This window comes from Rhododendron vialii, chromosome 3a (genome assembly GCF_030253575.1).
Source record: "Rhododendron vialii isolate Sample 1 chromosome 3a, ASM3025357v1".
Taxonomy (NCBI): Eukaryota; Viridiplantae; Streptophyta; class Magnoliopsida; order Ericales; family Ericaceae; genus Rhododendron; species Rhododendron vialii.
Genome location: NC_080559.1, coordinates 13,067,817 through 13,090,378, shown reverse-complemented (window position 1 = coordinate 13,090,378; position 22,562 = coordinate 13,067,817). Strand labels below are relative to the sequence as shown.

General features: G+C 35.7%; 1 protein-coding gene across 4 annotated transcripts; it reads right to left on the bottom strand.

Moving 5' to 3' along the window:
• Positions 1-6,640: 6,640 nt before the first annotated feature.
• LOC131319367 (nifU-like protein 4, mitochondrial) lies at positions 6,641-22,349 on the bottom strand. Of its 4 annotated transcripts, none has more exons than XM_058349591.1 (6): positions 22,050-22,339; positions 20,959-21,115; positions 19,289-19,464; positions 16,591-16,694; positions 16,372-16,483; positions 14,887-15,236 (listed from the first exon to the last, which is right to left on the bottom strand). In XM_058349591.1, exons 2-6 carry the CDS (start codon positions 21,104-21,106, stop codon positions 15,177-15,179), a joined length of 600 nt encoding a protein of 199 aa, XP_058205574.1. In that variant the 5' UTR covers positions 21,107-21,115; positions 22,050-22,339; the 3' UTR covers positions 14,887-15,176. The 4 variants fall into 4 exon arrangements, with proteins under 4 accessions (XP_058205571.1, XP_058205573.1, XP_058205574.1 ...); XM_058349587.1 differs by having other exon boundaries at positions 20,959-21,120; positions 22,050-22,337; XM_058349588.1 differs by lacking the exons at positions 14,887-15,236; positions 16,372-16,483; positions 16,591-16,694; positions 19,289-19,464; positions 20,959-21,115 and adding exons at positions 6,641-7,033; positions 8,140-8,315; positions 9,813-10,073 and having other exon boundaries at positions 22,050-22,349.
• Between the last annotated feature and the right edge of the window lie 213 nt (positions 22,350-22,562).

Sequence of the window (22,562 nt, the reverse complement as noted above, 5' to 3'; positions counted from 1 at the left end):
AAAAGACGGCAAGACATTTGTAGTACTATTGGGAGAAAGGGGTGATGGAGGACTATTTAGTGTATTGGACAACTTCACGTAGTGTTTTCGCACCATTATTTACTACTCATTTTACAGCGATCTACCTATTTAGAGGGTGTTTGGATGGCTCTTTTTCACATTTTTATTTTTGCCTTTTTGCATTCTAGTTGTTTGAGGGTTGTACAAATAATGAGTTTTGACATAACACATGTTTTGTTTTTCGGTTTAGAGAGCAAAAGCCAAAAAAAGGCTTGGAGTAGCTTTTTCCATTCTCCTTTCTACTTCTCATATGTGTTGAAACCAAAAGACCAAATTGCCCTTGACTTATTTTGAAAATAACCACACCCTCAATAACTTTTAACCCCTCTATGTCCCTACATTGCACACTTGCCTTAGAAGTTTGAAGATCACCAGAAAGAGTGTAATTGGTAATCTTTTGAAATTGGTAGTAACATAATAATTTTAAAAAATTGATTAGCACATTATTTATACACATTATATACCATAATAAAGGGGCAACACGGGAAAAAATTAACTTCTAATTCATTTTCACTACATATCTATTAAACATTATTCCTGTTGCAAAATGTATTATGCACATATCATCCAAACACTTTACCAGATTCAAAATACATTCTGACTATAAACCAAAAAGCCAAAAAATCAAAAAGTTAAAAATGAAAAGCCAAAAAGTAAGCTCCCAACTGTACCTCACAAAAATGTGTGGTGGATAAGAGGGCCGAGGCACCTCGTGGTGATCTCCCAAGACCACCAAATATGTTTTTGTGATGGAAATGGTAATGCACCTACCGAAAAATGTGTGGTAGATAAAAGTATTTAGGTACCATATGGCGATACTCGAAGAGTATACCAAATAAGTTTTGGCGATGGAGACGGTGATGGTGTTGGGGTGTATGCTTATTTCCATCACATTGCTATCGGACCTCATCCTTACGCGGTTTGTCATCAACTTTGAAGATTACTTAACATGTAATTCTCCTTTATCAATCTCCTAACAGCAATAAATAAATAAATATATATATATATATATATATATATATATATATATCTATTATAAAACACAATGGTGTGAAAACAAGTTGTTGCAATGATTGAGATTGAATTGATCCAATGGTTGAGGCGAAATTTTCCTTTTATTAAATTATCCAGCCTCTTTCACTTAATTAGAGAATTGCCACCAATCAAAATTACACCCACTTTCAAATTTGAAACCCTACTGCAGAAGAGTTCTCCTTCTCTCCCTCTCTGATCCCACACAAATATTACCTCAGCCAGACCATCTCTCTTTCTTCTCGTGCGTCCTTTTCTCCTTCACCGTCCTCCACCACTCACGATGACACTGACCCGCCTTTCTCCACAATCGAGACCCCCTCGCCCCTCTCTAGCTTTTGCTCATGGTTTGAATCTAGCGAAAGGGTACAAATCAATTCCAATCGGGGTGGGTAGTGCCGTAGGCACAGGTAAGCACTAGTGTGTGTGTGTGTATATATAAAGGGAATGAATTCTATGCAAGAAAAATGACTTGGACAATATGACAAGTTTGACAATTATGAAAGTTGATGTTAAATTAGAATTTAATTGCCAAAACTTTGTATTGAAGTTCGGATGAGATTGAAGAGGTTTTTATCATTCTTAATGTCAAATTCTAACTTAGAATTTGGGTCATGTGAAATTTTTTTTCATTTGAATAGAGTCAGGTAAGGGGATGAAGGGGTTGTTTCTCTTAGTGCTATCCATTCTTAATGTCCTTATTCAAAAAATAATTGTGTTTATTAATTAGTTTTGTGTCAAACTCGGATTTTTGGGGATTTTATTTAGGATTACTTTTCTAATTCTTCTCGTCGAGACGAATCAATAATTTACAAAAGTTTAACACAACAAGACTAACAAACACGACAAAAAATTGAATAAGAAAAAATTCAAAAACCAAAAAAAAACCTATAAGAGAAACAAGTCCGAAAAAGTCGTCGAAATAAACCATAAATGAACCACGGGACAAAAGCCATTGCTTCCAAAAGATAGACTTTTTCCAAGATTCATTAAATTAACCTTTGGGTTGAAGCCTTCCACCTGGGACTGTATCAACGAGATCGGATACCGTGTTGGAGTATTAATTGGAGTTGTTCTGACTTGTATTATCGTCTAAAAAAATTTACTCAATAACAAAAAAATCATGTTAATTGAATATATTTATCGAATTTTTTTTTTAATGGGGCCTCCCGTAAGAGCATCTCCAATGCATACTGCATAACTCCAAATCTTCTTCCATTCCTCCATTTTGGTGAAATTATGCACTCCAACTCATCCTCCATATTTGCCTCCATTTTGGAAGATTGATTTTCATACTCCATATTTGCAGTATGAGGAAAGAAAATAGAGGATCCTTCAAAACCACTTTTTGAATATATAAAACTAGAAAAATAATTGAAGTTGACATTGAAGTACACAATTATTGGCGAGCAGAGGTATATTTGGTATAAGGTCTTGTCTTTGGACTGATTCCCCATCGTCATGGTTACTTGAACCCTTAATTAGGGACGAGTCTCATTCTTGATGTAATGATTTTCTTCGTGGTTATAATATTTGTTATCGTTTGGCAAAAAAAAAAAAGAGAGATAAAATCTTAAATGAAGATGAAAAATAGAGATATTGAGATTTATGGTTGGAGTTAACATGAATAGTGAATCCCTTTGAAATCACTTTTTGAATATAAAACTTTATTTTGATCTAGTTATAGAGGACATTGGGTTGGAATTGCTTTAAATAAACTTTACGGAGGCCAATCTCAGTCTTCCAAAAATGTTTTGAACGATCCAGATTAGAGACAAACTATTAACGGTAAGAACATATTTATTACCGGTAATAGTTTAAAAACGTATCTCAACGTTGATTGCCGAAATAAATGAGTGAGATTGCGCAAAGCCGTGAATAAGTTTTTCTCCTATATCTATCAACTTCTGAGCACATATTCTCAAATTGAACAAGTTCCAATCAGTTTGTTAATTTATTCTATTTTAAGGTAAATTGTGTTGTGAAAATTTAACTTCTAAACAATTAACTTTGAAATAAACAGGTTTCAAAAAAAATATTTGAATCTTATAAGATAAATGAGTTCTGAAAATTAATTATTAGTAATACAATTGGGACATCATTATTTTTTTTTAGAAGCTATAGAAACTGTATTATTATTGATTTCATCACTTAAAACCAAAAAATACTCACGAAGTGGCCCTTCAGAACCGTATATCCTGGTAAAAACAAAATCTATGAGAATCACACAATTGCAACGTTGATAACGACCTTGTTCCACTAAGTTTTTAAAGACTTTTTCTTATTTTGTCATTATTCAAAATTTTAAAAAAATTTCATAGTCTTTTAGGGTTTTATCTTTGGATATTTCCGTAAATATTTGAGTAAAATTCCTAATTTTTACTCTCCCAATTCATCTTGACAAGACGAATCAATATTCCATAAAAGTTAGGCACAAAACAAACAAACACGAAAAAAAATTAAATAAGGACAAAACAAAAAAAAAGCCAAAAAAAAAAAATTGGTGTAAAAAGGCCTAAGAGCATGTACATGAGATGAGGTAAAAAAGCTTTTTATCTTTAGTTTGGGGAGGAAAAGAACAAAAACAGGCATGCACTAGAAGAGGTAAAATACATTTGTGGAAAAACCTCTCCACTTTTAGCGATGTACTGTTCACATGCAAATCTTTTTTTATGTTTCTTTCTCTCTCTTCTCCCTCCTTTCTCTCTTTCTTTCTACAACAATTTGTATTACTCCGTATTTTTTAATATTTAATACTAGATAGAGAGGAAAGTGTAAAGAGGCTATTATACCTTTTGAGTAGGTATTTTACCTAATATTAGCGTACATGCTCTAAGAGCATCAGAAGCAAATGTAAATAATTAAAATATGCCACATCAGATTTTGATTATTCATTTAGAGATTGCTAAAGTTAGCAATGTCAAATCCCACATTGGTTATTTTTTGCCCATAATCAAAATCAACGGGCTCTCCAAACTTTTTCTCTTCATTTCACGCATATTTTTTGAAAAAGTGATTTTTGAAGGAAAAAAACAGTTTATGCTAGAAACAATTTTTCAAAACACATACATTTTGTTTACTTAAAAACTGTAAATAAAATTTTGAAATAATTGTATTTACACAAATAGTTTTGAAATTTTAAAAACAATAAATATAGTTTTTTAAAAATAGATTTTGTGTAAGAAAATAGTTTTCTATAAAAGAGTTTTGAAATTTTAAAAACAGTTTTTTTGAAAAACACACTTTATTTACTTACACTTTTCAAAATTTTGATTTTTGAAAAATTGTTTTTTTGTAAAAAAAAAGTTTCTGGAAAAAACAGAAAAAAAATCTGAAAGTTACAGTTTTTTAAAATTATTTTTTGTAAACATTGTTTGAGAGAGAGAAAATAGAAGAGAGAGAAAGTTTTTGTGTAATGTTAAGTACTTGATTGAGAGATAAAATTTGGTTATTGACAAAATATTGCTAGTTTTGATTATTGAAAAACCAAAATTTGATGAGTTGTTAAGAGGTTGTTAGGTTTGATTATTCAAATGTGAACATTTTTTTATCCAATATTATTAACTTTAATAATTTTTTATTTTGTTTATTCTAATGTGGATTCTCTGAGACCTCTGATTGCAAGTTGGAGTAAAGAGAGAGAGAGAGTACTACTGACATAGTGACATTGCAATGATTGTCTCTCCTCAAATTCTCCAAGCAGGAGAAAGAGAGACGAGAACGTACAAAATACTACTCAATAATTTCATGGACATTACTAGAGGTGATTTCTTATAATAAAAAAAAAACTAAGAGTGATTTCAGTTCAGTTCGGGATGAAATTTTCGAAGACCAATTTGGTTCGGTCCAAATATTTCTACAGAAATGCTACACGCACAGCAAACACACACAGATTTTGTGCACAGATTTTTTGTGGGGCCCACTACGGGTCCCACACAAATAATCCGAGCCGTTCATTAAATGTAAAACATTTTTTCAAGCCCCCCCGCAAAAAATCAGCTCAATCCGATACTCATAGATGCTTGATTCAATCATTTAACTTTTCATTCGAATCCCCGGATAATGAAAAGTTAAATGATTGAATCAAACACTTTAGATATCGGATTGAGCTGATTTTTTGCGGAGGCCCTTGAAAAAATGTTTTACATTTAATGAACGGCTCGGATTATTTGTGTGGAACCCGTAGTGGGTCCCACAAAAAATCTGTGCACAAAATCTGTGTGTGTTTGCTGTGCGTGTAGCATTTCTGTTTTCTGATATTTCTAGGACCGATCCCGACCGAGTTGAGTTTGGTTCGGGGTGGGATCAGTCTGGTCGAAAATTTCAGTCCGCCCAAAATATCCATTTAATTTAAGTGTATATATGTAAAATATATATATAATATTATATATATATATATATAATATTTTTTAATGTAAAAATATATTTAAAAATATAAAATATATAATCGTTTGGTTCAGTTCGGTCCGGCGAAAATTCCATAAAACCAAGACCGAACTGAAATCCATTCGGTTCGATTAGAAAAAAACCCAGCCTTACACCGACTGAAAACCGAACCGATTGGTCGGTATTTTCAGGTTTTTTCTGTTCGTCGATTTTTGTAACACCCGTAGACATTGCAATGTTTTTCTCTGCATTTTGGCCCGGCTATTTTCCTAGCCTTTTTATCTATTTATTTTATTACACTTCATTTTTATGGGCCGTTCTAACAATAGAGATTAAATTTTACATGAAGGGGCCGTGTGGAATGAGTTGTTCGGCCAACCACCAATTAATTGACACGTCAGCCCATTCCTCGCTATAAATCGGACCCTGTAGAAGAAAAAATTCTCCAAAATCGCTAACTTGTACGTTATTAATCATTTAATCCTGTTCGGCTAAATAAGTTAACTGACTTATTTTTTTTTTATCCTTATTCAATTTTTTTTCATATTTGTTAGTTTTTCGTTAATTTTTTGGGAATTATTGCATCGTCATAACGAAAGGAATCTAAAAAGTTAAAAATTATAATCGAAATCCAATTTTTTTTAATAAAGACGAAAAAATTGACTTATTTTTTTTTTGAAAAAAGTAAAAAATGTACACAGACTTGTACATTTTTATGAATTCCAGTTGGCTAACAAACTTTTCTCAAATTAGTAGTACTAAAAAACAAAGAGTAACAACCAAATAGAGAAGAGAATACCACCTCATACAAAAATTACAAGAAAAAAATTCCCCAAAATCGCTACTGTCAATTTAATATTCCATCTAACCAGTTAACGATGCCGGAGACAACGTCTAAATAAAAATTCCGTTCCGAGGGAACAAACGAAGAGTTACGCCTTCGGATCGAAGCCACTTATCTTCGTCATCAAGTTCTTGTTCAACGCTTTTTTTGTCATCAAGTTCCTGCCCAACGCTTTTGACCTGCACAGCAATTTCATGTAACAATAACTAAATTCGATGATGCGAGAGACAAATGTAACAAAAATTGCTAGTCCTGCACAGCAATCTCAGGTAACAATAACTAAATTAGATGATGCGAGAAACAAATGTAAACAAAAATTGTTCAACCAACGTTGATGTAAGCTTGGTGGTGAACAATATGTATTACGAGAAGCTAGACAGTTTCACACATTTCCTTCTCATTACATCTCCAAATCGTTGCCGATTAAGTCCCTAAACTTTCCATCAAAAGTATCTCCCAGTTTCCAAGATGAGATTCTGGAAAATCTGAAAACTAAGGACAGTCTGAACAAAAAATCAGGACATGTCAATCTTCAGTGCATCAAAGCACAACCTCCAAATATAATTGCATGCACACAAGCATCACGAAGCCTATATTCAACTAATAATCCACGCACTGGCTAAGAGCGATAAGAAGTTTTCTGGCTCTCCGCATAGGATTCACCTCAGCGACAATAATTTTTTTAGCAGATTTCTTCAAACATGTGATGGGCTACAAAAATATTGATTTGTAGAGATGAATGGAAGTGAGACTCCAAACAGAACAAAGAACATAGAAGGAAAGAGAGAACTTATCCAAAAGGAAAAAGAAATACATTGGAGAGAGAAAGAAAAACTCTCTCTCTCTCTCTCTCTCTCTCTCTCTCAACCCTAGCCACCACAATTACTTTTTCCATGGGGATTTAATGACATTAGTTCCAAGACTGTGTTCGCTTTGGGTCTCTAGAACTAACCCCTCTCTTAGTGCGCGGTCTCCAATAAATTTTCTCTCCAATTATTACTCTCTCTCTCTCATTACCCCAAAAACCTCCCTCGAAATCCAAACCATACAAACTCCAAGTGCTCCCAATGGATGCGTTTTATATTTGACTCCAAAAAACAACACTTCCATAATTAGTCATTAGACAAAACTTCAAATTGTCACAAAAGAAGTTGTTCCTTTGGTCTTCTTGAAGATCAGTCTTAGTGAGAGCCAACTCATCCAGCCATATATGAAGAATTCAAGTTGATAAATGATAACATAAACTTATACACACTTTGTACCTGCCAAAAAATAGGTACTTCTGTTAAAAATGACTCATAAATAGATAGATAATTGTAGCAAATAATGGGAGTGCTGCCATTTTTGGGGGGTAATCATGAGTTCTGTCACCAAGATTGATTCAACATTAGAATGGTCTCTGTTAGTATAAATAAATTGGCCACTATTGGGCTTGTTTAGAAGTTAAAAAACTTCTTAGTATAGAATGCTGTTATCATTTGGGATACTTTTCCTTCTTCTTTGGTGTGACAAAAACTTTGCTTTACGTAACGTTAAAACTGTAGTCGTAGACCAATTGTTAGAAGTTCGAGTCACAAACAGTTTTGTAGCAAGAACCCATGTGTTCAGCAGAGTATAAACGGCACATTTCAGCCATAAAGGTGCAACTAAGGCATGACATTTTTAACCCCCAAATCTTGAGACATGAACCTGGAGCAATTCAGCCACAGAGACATGCCTCAAGGTGTTCTCTCATGAAGTACTCATGAGGGTACTCTCGCAGCAAGACTGGGAATCCATAAATATCATGAAATTAAGAACAAGAAGAATCAACTTACTTTGCGGATAGCCGTGTCCATGGAAGCTGCAGCATTTGAGTCAAGAAAGGGGGGCTTCCCAGAGGAGTAGAAGTCCTCAATTGCAGCAGAAATTTCAGGCTTCAGAATATCCCATGCAACATCATGTGATTTTGTAATGGTTATAAAATTCGACCCAAAGAAAACCCGAGTAACTCCTGCAGCAAAAGAATTAGTCTAGCTCATCATTGTCGTCCATCACCAAATAAATGTATTTTTAACAGAACATAGGTAGCACAACCTAGACACTAGCAAGTTGAAAATGGCCAACTATTAACCCAACCCAATCATATAATAGAAACAAGACTAGAGTGCATGCTTGCAAAGAGTTCAAGAAACCACCAAGTGCCAAATGCATGTTTATTGTATAGGTAATTCACTATTTAGGCTCATCCCAGAACCCAATTCCAAAAGCAGGAGAGAAAAATAAAAATTGAAGGCATAATATCATCTGAGTTCTCTTGGTAAATCTGACGATCAAGGGTAACTAAACTTCCTCAAGTTTTTGGAGGTAGATTATGGTGCTTAAAAAATCTGCCTCTGAGTCATTACAGCCTTATTACCTTGAACACATAATGAACACAAAGAAAAGGGAAATGGAAAAGTAGAATAGATTATACACAAGCCATGGTTTAAAATTTATGCACTCCTTGCATGCAGCTAGTGGACAAATTGGGAGTTGAACAAACACTCGAGCTGATTGGAGTTACTCCATGGACTCAAAAGCATCAAACCTCTCCAATGCAGAAGAATGGAAAGGCATTGAAATATCGACTAAGAATAATTACAAAGAAAGTCTCTAGATGCCACACCGGACACTTTTACTTGGGCCAAAAAGTCTCTTAACTAAAACGAGGCCCATAACCCATTTGGGCTTTCCAAAGCATATTGCATAAGACAGCAGCTTAGCCATTGGACTGATAGCATGAACTTCATTCAAGACCAGTTAACTTTGTTGTGTCACTGGCGGTCATATCGGCTTAATTTTTCTCAGCTCTACAAAAGTGATTGTCCCTGCATGCAGCCAGCCAGCCACTGTGAACCAACAACAAAAGCTGAAAACTAGGTTAGCGTTAAAAATTATGTGAGGCTCAAGATGGCTTCTTTAACCCGTTAACAAACCACAAAAACATGTTTCAACCAAAATCTTTAGGCTCTATAGTCTGGTCCCTGTTATTTTAAATGTCATACAAAGCTTATTTAGCACTTCAACATCATGAGAATTACCGGAAAATTATCCTCTCGATTGGAACTTCGAGTCTAGCTGGTTATCTACATATATTGAGACTTCCTAAAAAAGTATATGCTCAGTTAACCTGCTCCTCTAGTGTTGTTTTCCCTCTCTAAAACCCCAGCATAACCACTATAAATGGCATTAGGACACCGTCCTCTGAAAGAATAACTATAAACAATGAGAGGCGTAACCAACTCTTAGTTTCTTATAAAACAAAACACGAGGGTTATTCTCCTAAGGTCAATCTTAGCACTTGAAATGATTAACCAATAACCCTTTCTAATTGTAATTGAAGAAAAGGGTGGAATAATTTGCTTGTCGAGAACAAAAGAGTAACAAACTACCTGCCACATGGTTCAATGAGTAAGCGTTCTGAAATTAAGGTCACAACAGTGCACGAAGAAAAGTTAAGTAAGCTAACCATCAATCCCGAAGAGGGCCTTTGCTAGTGGTGAATTCATTGCTGAGTGAGCATTCGGAAAGTCAGTGCACCCAACTTCCATAACTTGCTTTCCCGGATAAAACATGAGGGATGAAGGATTGAATCTGCCAAAACGTTTTATATTTCTTGCTCGTTTGGATAATGATCCGAAGGTGTGGCTGAACTCTATCATTCCCATTCCTGAAAGCTCCCTTCCTGTCACATATCTAGGGGTCCCATTAATCCCTACTAGACTCAAGCCTGTAGATTGTAATCTGTTTTAGGAGAAAATTCTGAATAGAGTGCAGTTTTCGTCATTGTTTTTGCCAATAACCAAACAGAGGGCATTAAGAAACATAATCCCAATCCATAATCGTACGTATATATTTCGAGTAGAAGGTCCCATTTTGAGTGGAATGGAGGAATAGAGGTAGATTTGATTTTGAATGATGGGAGAGTGGATGAAGCTGAGCGGTTTTGCAAGGTTGAAATGGCAGAAGAATCGAGCAGTAAGAGGCAGCGAGAAGCGTAGGGAGCACCGCTTCCAGTGTATAGTTCCGTTCTTCTGCATACAAGTCCCCGACCCCCAACAATCTTCTCAAACTCTTCATCGTTGCTTCTGTTAGGGAATGTCCGATCCCACCCGCGACAGAAGCGCATTAAAAATCTCCCTCAAACTCACACAATTTTCTCTCTCTCACACACTATGCTCTCTGCCGTTTTCACTCTACCCACACACATGCTGCACATGCACTACTTCATTTTTAAATAAAAGACAAGAGAACCATGCATCTACACACTGTGGCTCTTGAAATTCCAATTCCAAGCATCACAAATGCCCTTTGAACTTGGGGAATGCACAGCCGGTAAATTGGCACTCCCCAATGCTTGACAGTAGGCACACTCCCATTTTCCAAAAGACCTCTCCCTTTTTCAATTTCATTGAATGTGGGAAAAACCCAACAGCTTCTTCTCAGACTCCCTCTCTCTCTCTCTCTCCGTATGGCCAAAATCATAATTGATCTAAATTTAAAAAGAGGATAAAAAAAAAATCTAAATTTAAAAAGTAATAAAAAAGAAAAAGGTAAATCCACAATCACCCTCAAATCCACAAGGATCGAGTATCACCCTCAAATCTACGGTGCAAAAGTTTGGATTGCCCATGATAGAGAGAACTAAAAAGATTTTCCTAGAACTTTTTTTAATCTTTTTGTATTCTTGCATGTATCTAAGAATTATACAAAGAGAGCGTCCTCGATACTTGAAGTCTTTTAATCTTAAGAGATGAGGAGGACTACACCAACGTCTACTATCTAATCGGATGCAGATCCGGATCTTGCGAGCGTTTTAATGCGGAGCTGCCAACACATCAATGACAGAAGCAGCGGTCTACAATGGTTCTTCCAATTTTTTTATCCGAAGGACACTGTTTTGGGGATAAAAACCTAACAGAGGTAACGGGAAAAAACTCCAAACCGTTATCTTCTCCATGCACGGCCACTTCTTCCCACATCCAAGGCGAAAATGGTTTGCTCCCTTTCAATTCGACCGAAACCTAGATTCATTTTTTTATTTCCCAAATTCATGTGTTTGCCATGGAATCCAATTTGAAATTGCCAAAATTAGATTTCTTTTACTTTATTTTTTTGGAAGCCTTGTTGATAAGGATACACTACAGATTTCAACGTGCAATTACTCCACCTAAACTTTTCATAGTGGTTCCAATCCTTATATAGACACGCGTTCCAAAAATATCTAGTTTGTGAGATACCAACACTATTTAACTTTTCATAGTGGTTCCAGTCCTTATCCTTTGTTGTAAAATACAACCATAAAATATTTTCGATGAGATAACATTATCTTTTTATTCAGTTTGTGAGATACCAACACTATTTAGCTAAGATACTGTTATCTCTTGCTTTATTTTTGTCGATACACTATATTTTTGGCAAAAAGAGTTATCTCTTACTTTATTTGTGAATTGAATTGGCTGAGATATTATTATCTCATCTGTTTTAACAAGAAAAAATAACAGATAACATGTTAAATATTGTGTAATGAAGTATTTGCATGTGTTTATATTGTGATATTACTATCTCTTTCTTTATCCCTTGTTGTAAAATACAATCAGAAAATGTTTTTGATGAGATAACATTATTTCTCTATTAAGTTTATGAGATACCAACACTATTTATCTGAGATACTGTTATCTCTTACTTCATTTTTGCTGATACACTATATTTCTGGCAGATAGAGTTATCTCTTAGTTTATTCGTGAATTGAATTGGCTGAGATACTATTATCTCATCTGTTTTAACAAGAAAAATGACAAAAAACATGTTAAATATTGTGAAATGGAGTTTTCGCATGTGTTTACATTGTGATATTACTATCTCTTGCTTTATTCCTAAGTTTATTTGTGAATTGAATTGGTTGAGATACTATTATCTCATCTGTTTTAACAGTATCTCAACCAATACATTTCAGCCAGTAAATTTCACAAAAATTAAAAAAGATAACGCTATCTCAAGAGGAATAACAACTGGAAGAGGAAGAAGAAGAAGAAGAAGAAGAAGAAGAAGAAGAAGATGAGGAGGAAGAAGACGTAAAAGAGGTGAAAGAAAAGGATGTTAAACCAAAACATTTGCAGTACAGGTAACTACTTGGTGTGCCATTATACAAATTGTAGCACCACATTTGTATTCTTTTTCAAGCTCGTTAATGCGAAAAAAATGATTTGATTTATCTAGAATTGCATGAACAAACCATTTACATTCATCTGCCTTAAAAGCACACTCACTGTCATTCTTGATTGGTCATTCTTCAAATACTTGAACCTAAATCCAACTTCAATTGCATACTTACACAAAGATAACCTAAAATCCTTAACACCACCTCTAAATTCTTGACCAACATGACTAATCAAATATGCCCAATCAGCAAAAAGTCTTTTGTCTCATGATGAGGACAAAACTTTTCAAGAGGATCCTCAACAATTTCAGAATGTGAACTACTAGTTACTCCACCATTTCCATTGCTACGACTGCTTTCACCGATGATCACAAACAGAATACAATAACCTCATTGATACCAAACCATTCCACTTGTTAGAAATACTTCCAATAAGATCCTCAAATTGATAACCTTCTGTCTCCTTAACAACAAGACTATAGGATCCATATTTGCACAATAGAAGAATCCATTTCAACTTCAAAAACCAATTCAGTCTGCAAACAGATAACATTGTATCAGAATAAACAAATCAGATACACGTATCTCAAAAAAGTAGTCTATCTATGAGAACAAAGCAATAGATAATGTTATCTCAACAAAAACAGTCTCAGTATCTACCAGAACAAAGAAATAGATATAATACTATCTCAGCAAATAAACAAAAATAGAAAGAGATAACAGTATCTCAGAAAATACAGTTCACTGTGATACATATATCTCAGCAACGATAATTTCTGTATCTACCAGAATAAATCAATAGATAATGTTATCTTAACAAAAAACAATCTCAGTATCTACCAGAATAGAGCAATAGATAACGCTATCTCAGCAAATAAACTCTATAAACACAAAATAGAAGAACACAGCAAAAATTAAAACAAATACTGAGATAGAAAAGAACACAGCGACAGAGAAACATCAGCACAGAGATCGCGAACAGAAAACACTCTGAAGACAAAAGATCGTGATCCTGATCTGGAGAGATCGTCACAAAGGGAAACGAGATCGTGATCGCAATACAGAATCGAAATTGTGAAAGTGATCGTGATCTAGAACTGAGCTGTGATCGCAGGAAGAGAGAGAGAGAACTGAGCTGTGATTGCGGGAAGAGAGATAAACAGAGAGAGAGAGAGAGAGAGAGAGAGGCGCACCAGAAACGAGCTCGAGCTCGTAATTGTGCTGCTCGAGATCCAGAAATGGTGCCCTATCCAGTAATGACGCGTTGGGTTGAAAGCAGCAGGGAACAAAATTAAAAAATAACACATTATATATACACACCAGTCAGGGCATTTTGGTCTAGAAACGGATTGTAGACCTAATAAATATTACAGTAATAGACCTTCACCACTATTACACATTGGGCTGGACTAAACACCCAAAAACACCTTCAAAACGGACTCTAGCCCAATTTACCGTATTTTTTTTGGATATCCCGCGTTGAGATCTCCTTATTTTGGATCTAAATGTTAGGGTTTCTAAACTACTGGTTTTTTCCTACTACTTGTTATGAGTCTTGAGCAAAGTATCCATGAAATTTCAACTATGAAGGTCAATTATCTCAAGAAAATCCCAACCTTATATACCTTGAAAGTTGAAACAAATCATTGTTCCAATGATTTTCTCAATTTCTCATTTGAATTAAAAACTCCCAGCAAGCAACAAAATACTTTTCCCATAGAAATTGAAGTGGGGCTATACAGCAACTCTCACAAATTCACTTGAAATATAGGAAGAAATCAGAGGTAATTGATGGCAATAGGACAGACACAGGGTTGAAAGCTTACCCGAGAGAGAGAGAGAGAGCTTTTTGTAATGAATGGGATTTACCCCGCTTACTTTCCGTTAGAAAATGTTTCAAAAACGTTTCAAAAACGGCATCATTATTGGCGACAAAAGAAAAGTTGTTGAGGATAAGAAAAACGAAAGAAAGAAAAACTGTTGTGAACCGTTACATCTGTTCATTGATGTGTTAGCAACTCCACATTAAAAACCCTCACAAGATTCTCACATGGAGATTCTCACAGAGAATCCAGATCCGCTATTTTACTATGGGCCATGTAACATTTTATTTAATCGGCAAAAGTAATATATATTATTAAGGGAAAGGAAAAGAGGGCTCCAACAAAGAGTTGAAAAATACATCCAAATGAACAAAATCGTCGAAAAATACATCCAAATAAACAAAATCGTTGAAAAATACATCCAAATGAACAAAATCGTACATTTTTATGAATTCCAGTCGGCTAACAAACTTTTCTCTGCAGTCACAAATTACTCAAGAACAAGTAGTAACGACCAAATAGAGAGAGTATACCACCTCATACAAAAATTACAAGAAAAAAATCCCCAAAATCGCTACTATCAATTTAATATTCCATGAAACATACTTACAACCAGTTGATGCTTCACGTTTCCCTAAACTTTGCTCTCTCCTTTTTTGGTGTTCCTAAAATAAATTTGCTCAATAAATACACAAGGCTTTTTTTTTTTTTGGGGGGGAGGGGAACAGTACGTTGATACACTCACTCCCTGTAAACAAGGGTTATTCAGGCTTCACAGTCACCTGGGTCACTATATTCAGGAGTGGCTCAACATACATGAACACGAAAACCAACAACTAAATTTCTCAATCTAACCAGGTAACGTTGCCGCTTCATCTTCATCATCAAGTTCCTGCTCAACGCTTTTAACCTGCATAGAAATTTCAGGTAATGATAATTAAACTCGACGATGTGAGAGACAAATGTAAGCTAAAATTGCTACTCCATTTGTCCAACCAATGTTGATGTAAGCTTGGTGGTGAACAATATGAATTACGACAAGCTAAAAAGTTTTACACTTTTCCTTCTCATTACATCTCCAAATCATTGCCGACTAATAAGTCCCTAAGCTTTCCATCAAAAGTATCTCCCAGTTTCCAAGATGAGATTCTGGAAAATCTGAAAACTAAGGAGAGTCTGAACAAAAAATCAAGACATGCCAATCTTCAGTGCATCAAAGCACAACCTTTAAATATGATTGCATGCACACAAGCATCAGGAAGCCTATACTCAACTAACAATCCACGCAGTGGCTAAGAGCGATAAGAAGTTTTTTCAGCTCTCCGCATAGGATTCACCTCAGTGACAAACATTTTTTTTTAGCGGATTTCTTCAAACATGTGATGGGCTACAAAAATATTGATTTGTAGAGATGAATGAAAGTGAGACTCAAAAGAGAACAATGACAATAGAAGGAAAGAGAGAACTTATCCCAAACGAGAAAGAAATGCATTGAAGATGGAAAGAAAAAACAACAGATACCAAAGTAAAGAAAGGGGTCAGCAAAGTGGGGAGAGAGAGAGAGAGTCTTCTGAACATTCACGTTATTCACCTTTAGAGTCCAATTTCACCAAGCCCTATAAAGACTTCAAAAAACTCCATAGATATCCACTAAAAATATCCCAACCTGACCTAATAACCTCACACTGTTTCACCTAAGTCTCTAACAGTCCTAATTAAACTACTTCAAGATCAAATAGGACTTCCTAAAAAGAATAAAATACTGAATTCTGGCTATGGACACAGGTAATCAATAAATAATTTTCTGCTGACTGCATTACTCAAACGTTAAGAGTTACGTATCCTCCTATACTAGAGTTTTGTAAGCATTCTAAACTTCAATAGAGACTGGTTGATCACTGTTTACCCTCATTATCATATCTACGTTTACAAAGCTCAATCCATGGTATTATTTACTGGGGAAGGAAAAAAAAAGAAGAAGAGTTAAATACATGGTTCTAAGTGTTGGGTACAATGAGAAATAGAATGGAGTAAACATTATTTACCTCAGGTACATAATGCATCAACATATTCTCGATGCCAGATTTTAGGGTAACAGATGAGCTGGGGCACCCACTACACGCTCCTTGCATCCTGAGTTTGACTATTCCAGTATCTCTAAGCAAGGCAAACATATGAATAAGAAACAAATTATGGTGTCTTACAAATAAAAAGCTTCTGTTAAATTCATGCAAAAGCTACTTCAAACGAAACAAGAAACAGACGGATCAAATCCTCGATACTCAATGTCTCCCCCATCATCTTGTACAGCAGGTCGGATACGAGTCTCTAACAGTTCTTTAATCATTGCAACAGTTTCTGAATCATCCTGCAATAATGAGCATGAGAACGATTGTAACTTTTGGACTAACTACCATTAACAGCTGCACATAATCATATCATATATTAGTGATAGCACCCCTTGGTTGTAACCAGAGCTGTAGCTTTTCTTTCAACCAATTTTTCAATGTCTAAATGTAAAAGCAAGCCAAATCGATGAGCTCTGTAGTCTGTACACATGTTAATAAATCTATAAGATGCAATATGCATGAACAGTGCTCAACACACCGGTTGTAGCTCTTTTATTATGCTTATAGAGACGCAATACGGCTTCACAACTATAACTCACAATGTCATGACGCGTAGAAACACTTCCAATTTGTAACACAACAACCTAGTGAAAAGTCTGTTTTGATTACACTCCTAGAAATAGTACCATTAACACAAAAGCGAATAAAAACCCTTTCTCAAATAATTAATTACCTTTGGTTTTGATACCAAAGTCCAATTGGCTATGTTCTTCTGAAACGAGTCACCAAAGGTTGTTTTCAAGAAAATGTAGTCAATTGTAACTTGGTATACTAAAACCAAGAGAAGCACACCTTCACTCATTAGTGCAATACAACAGACTTTCAAAAACCTCCCGTAACTTCATTTCGGGAAAAGAAGCCACCAACTTTGATTGTTGCATATTTTAGCATGTACAACATGATAGAAATTCATCTTCATTATAACCCGTTTGATAATAGTGATAGATGGATAGGATTCGTAAGGAGATGAGATTAGGATTGGGATTGGTAATGAGAAGGGATTGATAATGAGTATGTTTGTTTGGGATGGAATTAGATGATGAGATTATTAATATCATGTTTGTTTGAGATGAGATTAGAGGATGGGATTGGATTGATAGAAGAAATTGGTAATAAGAAGGGATTGGTAATGAGAAGGGGTTGGGATTGGACTACGAATACCAAGTCCCACGGGGTATTGCTAATACCCCCTATGGAGCTCACTGCTCATCCCAACGGAGTAATAATCCGGTTATCAAACAAGGGGTTGGGAAGCCCTTGGGATTGGTAGTCCAATCCTACGGCATAGTCCAGTTATCAAACGGCTGTACAGTGCAGTAGTAAGCTCATAATTGGACATTTTCCCAACTAATTCTAGACCGTTCTGATGAAGTCCTTTTCTATCAAGTGTCCAAATTGAATTTTTCACATGCGTGCTATTTTTAAGTCGTAATGTTCCACCACCTGCATGTAAAGAGACTCCAGAATACCAACTTTATCAAAAGAAGTTATAGTTCCAAATAGAAGTGAAACTTTTCCTTTAGGAATGAAGAAAGTCAACAATGTGTAGAATTAGAGTGGGAAAGAGAAGGTGGATTCTACAATGTTTCCTGTATTTGTCTTCAGGCGGAAAGTTTCTGATATTTGTCTTAAGTAGCGTCCACCAACATGGCACGGGCTACCAATGCCAGAGTATCTTGAAATATTTGACATGTTAAACACAGACATGAAAGGCAAACAACTACTTTGTCACATCAATAGTTGTGATAAAGTTTTCTGTGGACATAGGATAAAGAGTGAGAGAAAGAGATCCATTTGCAACATGCAAAGCATAATGTTTCAAGACCTAATCTGGATGTATTTGTTTGACTGGGTGCCGTACCTATTCGATGGCTCACTGCAAGGAGTACTGCGTTACTTTTTCTGTGGGGATTTAATGACATTAGTTCCAACTTCCAAGACTGTTAACTTTGGGAGCTAAGCCCCTCTCTCTGTGCACATCCCCAATAAATTCTCTCTAATTATTACTCTCATATCTCTATCTCTCTCCACTTATTACCCAAAAAAACCTCCCTCGAAACCCAAACCAAACAAACTCCAAGTGTTCCCAATGGATGCATTTTATCTTTGACTTCAAAAAACAACGCTTCCCTAACTAGTCATTCAAATAAAACTTCAACTTGTCTCAAAGCGAGTTGTTCCTTGGTCTTTCTGAAGATCAGTCTTAAAGTGATAGCCAGTTCATCCAGTCATATATGAAGAATTCAAGTTCATAAATGATAACACAAACTTATACTACTTTTTACCTGCCAAAAAATAGGTATTTCTGCTAAAAATGACTCCTAAATAGATAGATAATTGTAACAAATACTGGGAGTGCTGCCATTTTTGGGGGTAATCATGTGTACTGTCACCAAGATTGATTCAACATTAGAATGGTCTCTGTTAGTATAAATAAATTGGCCACCAATGGCTTGTTTAGAAGTTAAAAAACTTCTTAGAATGCTGTTATCATATGGGATACTTTTCCTTCTTCTTTGGTGTGACATGAACTTTGCTTAACATAACATGAAAAATGTAGTCGTAGCCCAATTGTTACAAGTTCGAGTCACAAACAGTTTTGTAGCAAGAACCCATGTGTTCAGCAGAGTATAAACGGCACATTTCAGCCTTAAAGGTGCAACTAAGGCATGCCATTTTTAACCCCCAACACTTGAGACATGAACCTGGAGCAATTCAGCCACAGAGACATGCCTCAAGGTGTTCTCTCAAGAAGTACTCATGAGAGCACTCTTGCAGCAAGACTGGGAATCCATAAACATCATGAAATTCAGAAGAACAAGAATCAACTTACTTCGTGGATAGCTGTGTCCATGGAAGCTGCAGCATTTGAGTCAAGAAAGAGTGGCTTCCCAGAAGTGTAGAAGTCCATAATTGCAGCGAAAATTTCAGGCTTCAGAATATCCCATGAAAAATCATCTGATTTCGTAACTGTTATAAAATCTGACCCAAAGAAAACCCGAGTAATTCCTGTAGCAAAAGAATTAGTCTAGCTCGTCATTGTCGTCAATCACCAAATAAATGTATTTTTAACAACACGTAAGTAGCACCACCTAGACACTAGCAAGTTGAAAATGGCCAACTATTAACCCAAACCATTCATACAATAGAAACAAGACTAGAGTGCATGCTTGCGAAGAGTTCAAGAAACCACCAAGTGCCAAAGACATGTTTATGGTATAAGTAATTCACTATTTAGGCTCATCCTAGAACCCAAATCCAAAAGCAGGCAGGAAAAAGAAAAAATTTAAGGCATAATATCATCTGAGGTCTCTTGGTAAATCTGATGATCAAGGGTAACTAAAGTACTAACTTCCTCCAGTTTTTGGAGGTAGATTATGGTGCTTAAAAAATCATCTGCCTCTGAGTCATTACAGCCTTATTACCTTGAACACAAAGAAAAGGGAAATGGAAAAGTAGAATAGATTATACACAAAACCATGATTTCTGCACTCCTTGCAGCTAACGGACAAATTGGGAGTTGAACAAACACTAGAGCTGATTGGAGTTAATCCATGGACTCAAAAGCATCAAACCTCTCTAATGCATAAGAATGGAAATACATTGAAATATCGACTAAAATCATAAAGAAAGTTAGATGCCACACCGGACACTTTTAATTGGGCCAAAAAGTCTCTCAACTAAAACGAGGCCCATAACCCATTCGGGCTTCCAAAGCATAAGACAGTAGCTTAGCCATTGGACTGATAATGAACTGCATTCAAAACCAGTTAACTTTGTTGCGTCACTGGTGGTCATATCAGCTTAATTTTTCTCAGCTCGAGTCACATATCTTTGTCCCTACAAAAGTAATTGTTCATGCATGCAGCCACTATGAACCAACAACAAAAGCTGAAAACTAGGTTAGCATGCAATTAAAAATTATGTGAGGTTCAAGAGGGCTTTTTTAACCAGCTAACAAACCACAAAAACATGTTTCAACCAAAATCTTTAGGCTATATAGTCTGGTCCCTGCTATTTTAAATGTCATACAAATCTTATTTATTACTTCAACATCATAAGAATTACTGGTAAATTATCCTTTCTATTGGAACTTTGAGTCTAGCCGGTTATCCACATATGTTGAGACTTCCCAAAAAAGTATCTGCTCGGCTAACCTACACCTTTAGTGTTGTTTTCCCTATCTAAAACCCCAGCATAATCACTGTAAATGGCATTCAAAGAAATTAAGGACACCATCCTCTGAAAGAATAACTATAAACAATGAGAGGCGTAACCAACTCTTAGTTTCTTAAAACAAAAAATGAAGGTTATTCTCCTAAGGTCAATCTTAGCACTTGAAATGATTAACCAATAACCCTTTCTAATTGTAATTGAAGGAAAGGGTAGAATAAATTGCTTGTTGAGAACAAAAGAGTAACAGAAGCTACCTGCCACATGGTTCAATGAGTGAGTATTCTGAAAGATCACAACAGTGCATGAAGAAAAGTTAAGCAAGCTAACCATCAATCCCGTAGAGGGCCTTTGCAAGGGGTGAATTCATTGCTGAGCGAGCATTCGGAAAGTCAGCGCTCCCAACTTCCATAACTTGCTTTCCCGGATAAAACATGAGGGATGAAGGATTGGGAGTAGATTGTGTTTGGATAAACATGGTCCTCCTCTGCCCTAACCAAAATAAGTTAACAACACCACCATAAGATTTGAATTACAATGACAACATATATTCTTTTTGAATTCAAGGAAACAAACCACATGCAGCACAACTTTCATACATCTTTTAGGGTTTGTTCATCATCCTAAATGCAGCAAGCTAGACCTTACTCAATTAGTTTTTGTTGATGACCTCTTCCTGTTGTGTGGAGCAGATCCTGGATCTTTTCATCTTATTAAGGAAGTGTTAGCTGACTTTTATTTGTTCTCTGGACTTCAACCAAATCTGCAGAAAAGTTCTAAATTTCTTGCTTGTGTGGATAATGATCCGAAGGTGTGGCTGAACTCTATCCTTCCCATTCCTGAAAGCTTCCTTCCTGTCAAGCATCTAGGGGTCCCCTTAATCCCTACTAGACTCAAGCCTGTAGATTGTAATCTGTTTTAGGAGAAAATTCTGAATAGAGTGCATTTTTGATCAAATAAATCCCTGTATTATGGGGGTAGAGCTCAATTCTTATAATCTGTTTCTTCTCAGTTTCGAGGCTAACTCATGTTTTAATTTCCTAAATTACCTTGTTAACTGCTTAAAGAAACGGCCAAGAGGACGATAAAAAACTACCACCCCAATATTGTTCCCCCTCTTTTTAACTTTCACATCTCAGATTTCATTAGATATCAATCTAAAGTGAAGATTTTCCTCTATCCATCTTTTGCATAACACGATTTGCACAAGCTTCGCGCAGCACGACTTTCACAAACGGAATTATCTAGACAACGCAAAGAGGTTGGAGTTTTCTTCATGTCCTAAAAACAAAAAAACAACTAGTTCGATTTCCTTTCCTTTCCTTTCTTTTTCGTCATTATTTTTCCCAATAACCAAACAGAGGGCATTAAGAAACATTAATCCCAATACATAATCGTAGATATTTAGAGGATAAACGAACCTCTTAAAAGGTCCCATTTTGAGGAGTGGAATGGAGGAATAGAGGTAGATTTGAAGGGTGGGAAAGCGGATGAAGCTGAGCGATTTTGCGAGGTTGAAGCGGCAGAAGAATCGAGTAGCAAGAGGCGGCGAGAAGCGTAGGGAGCACCGCTTCCGGTGCAAAGTTCCGTTCTTCTGCATACAAGTCCCCGACGCAACAATCTTCTCAAACTCTTCATCGTCTCTCTCTCTCTCTCTCTCTCTCTCTCTCTCTCCTGAAAAGGATTTTTTGTTTTTGAAAGAGCAGGAAAATACATATAAATCTACAGTAGCATGTGTCATTTGTTTGTTTTTCATTTTTTCTATTTGTTTAAAGAAATTTATAAACAGAATACAAAGCAGTAAAAATCATGTTTATTTTTTTTTAAACATTTTAATAATTTTCTTTGGTTCCTTTTGTGCATGGCACGGGTTCAATACTAGTGTAAAATTAATTCAAGGAAATACAACTATAGGACCGCTTTTTCTACAATCT

Coding starts and splice junctions, on each gene's coding strand:
- LOC131319367 (XM_058349588.1), bottom strand. CDS start 22,344: ATGTATTTTCCTGCTCTTTCAAAAACAAAAAATCCTTTTCAGGAGAGA. Junction 10,074..22,049: donor AAAATGGGACCTTTTAAGAG/GTTCGTTTATCC, acceptor TACAATCTACAG/GCTTGAGTCTAGTAGGGATT. Junction 7,034..8,139: donor TGGACACGGCTATCCGCAAA/GTAAGTTGATTC, acceptor ATATTTTTGTAG/CCCATCACATGTTTGAAGAA.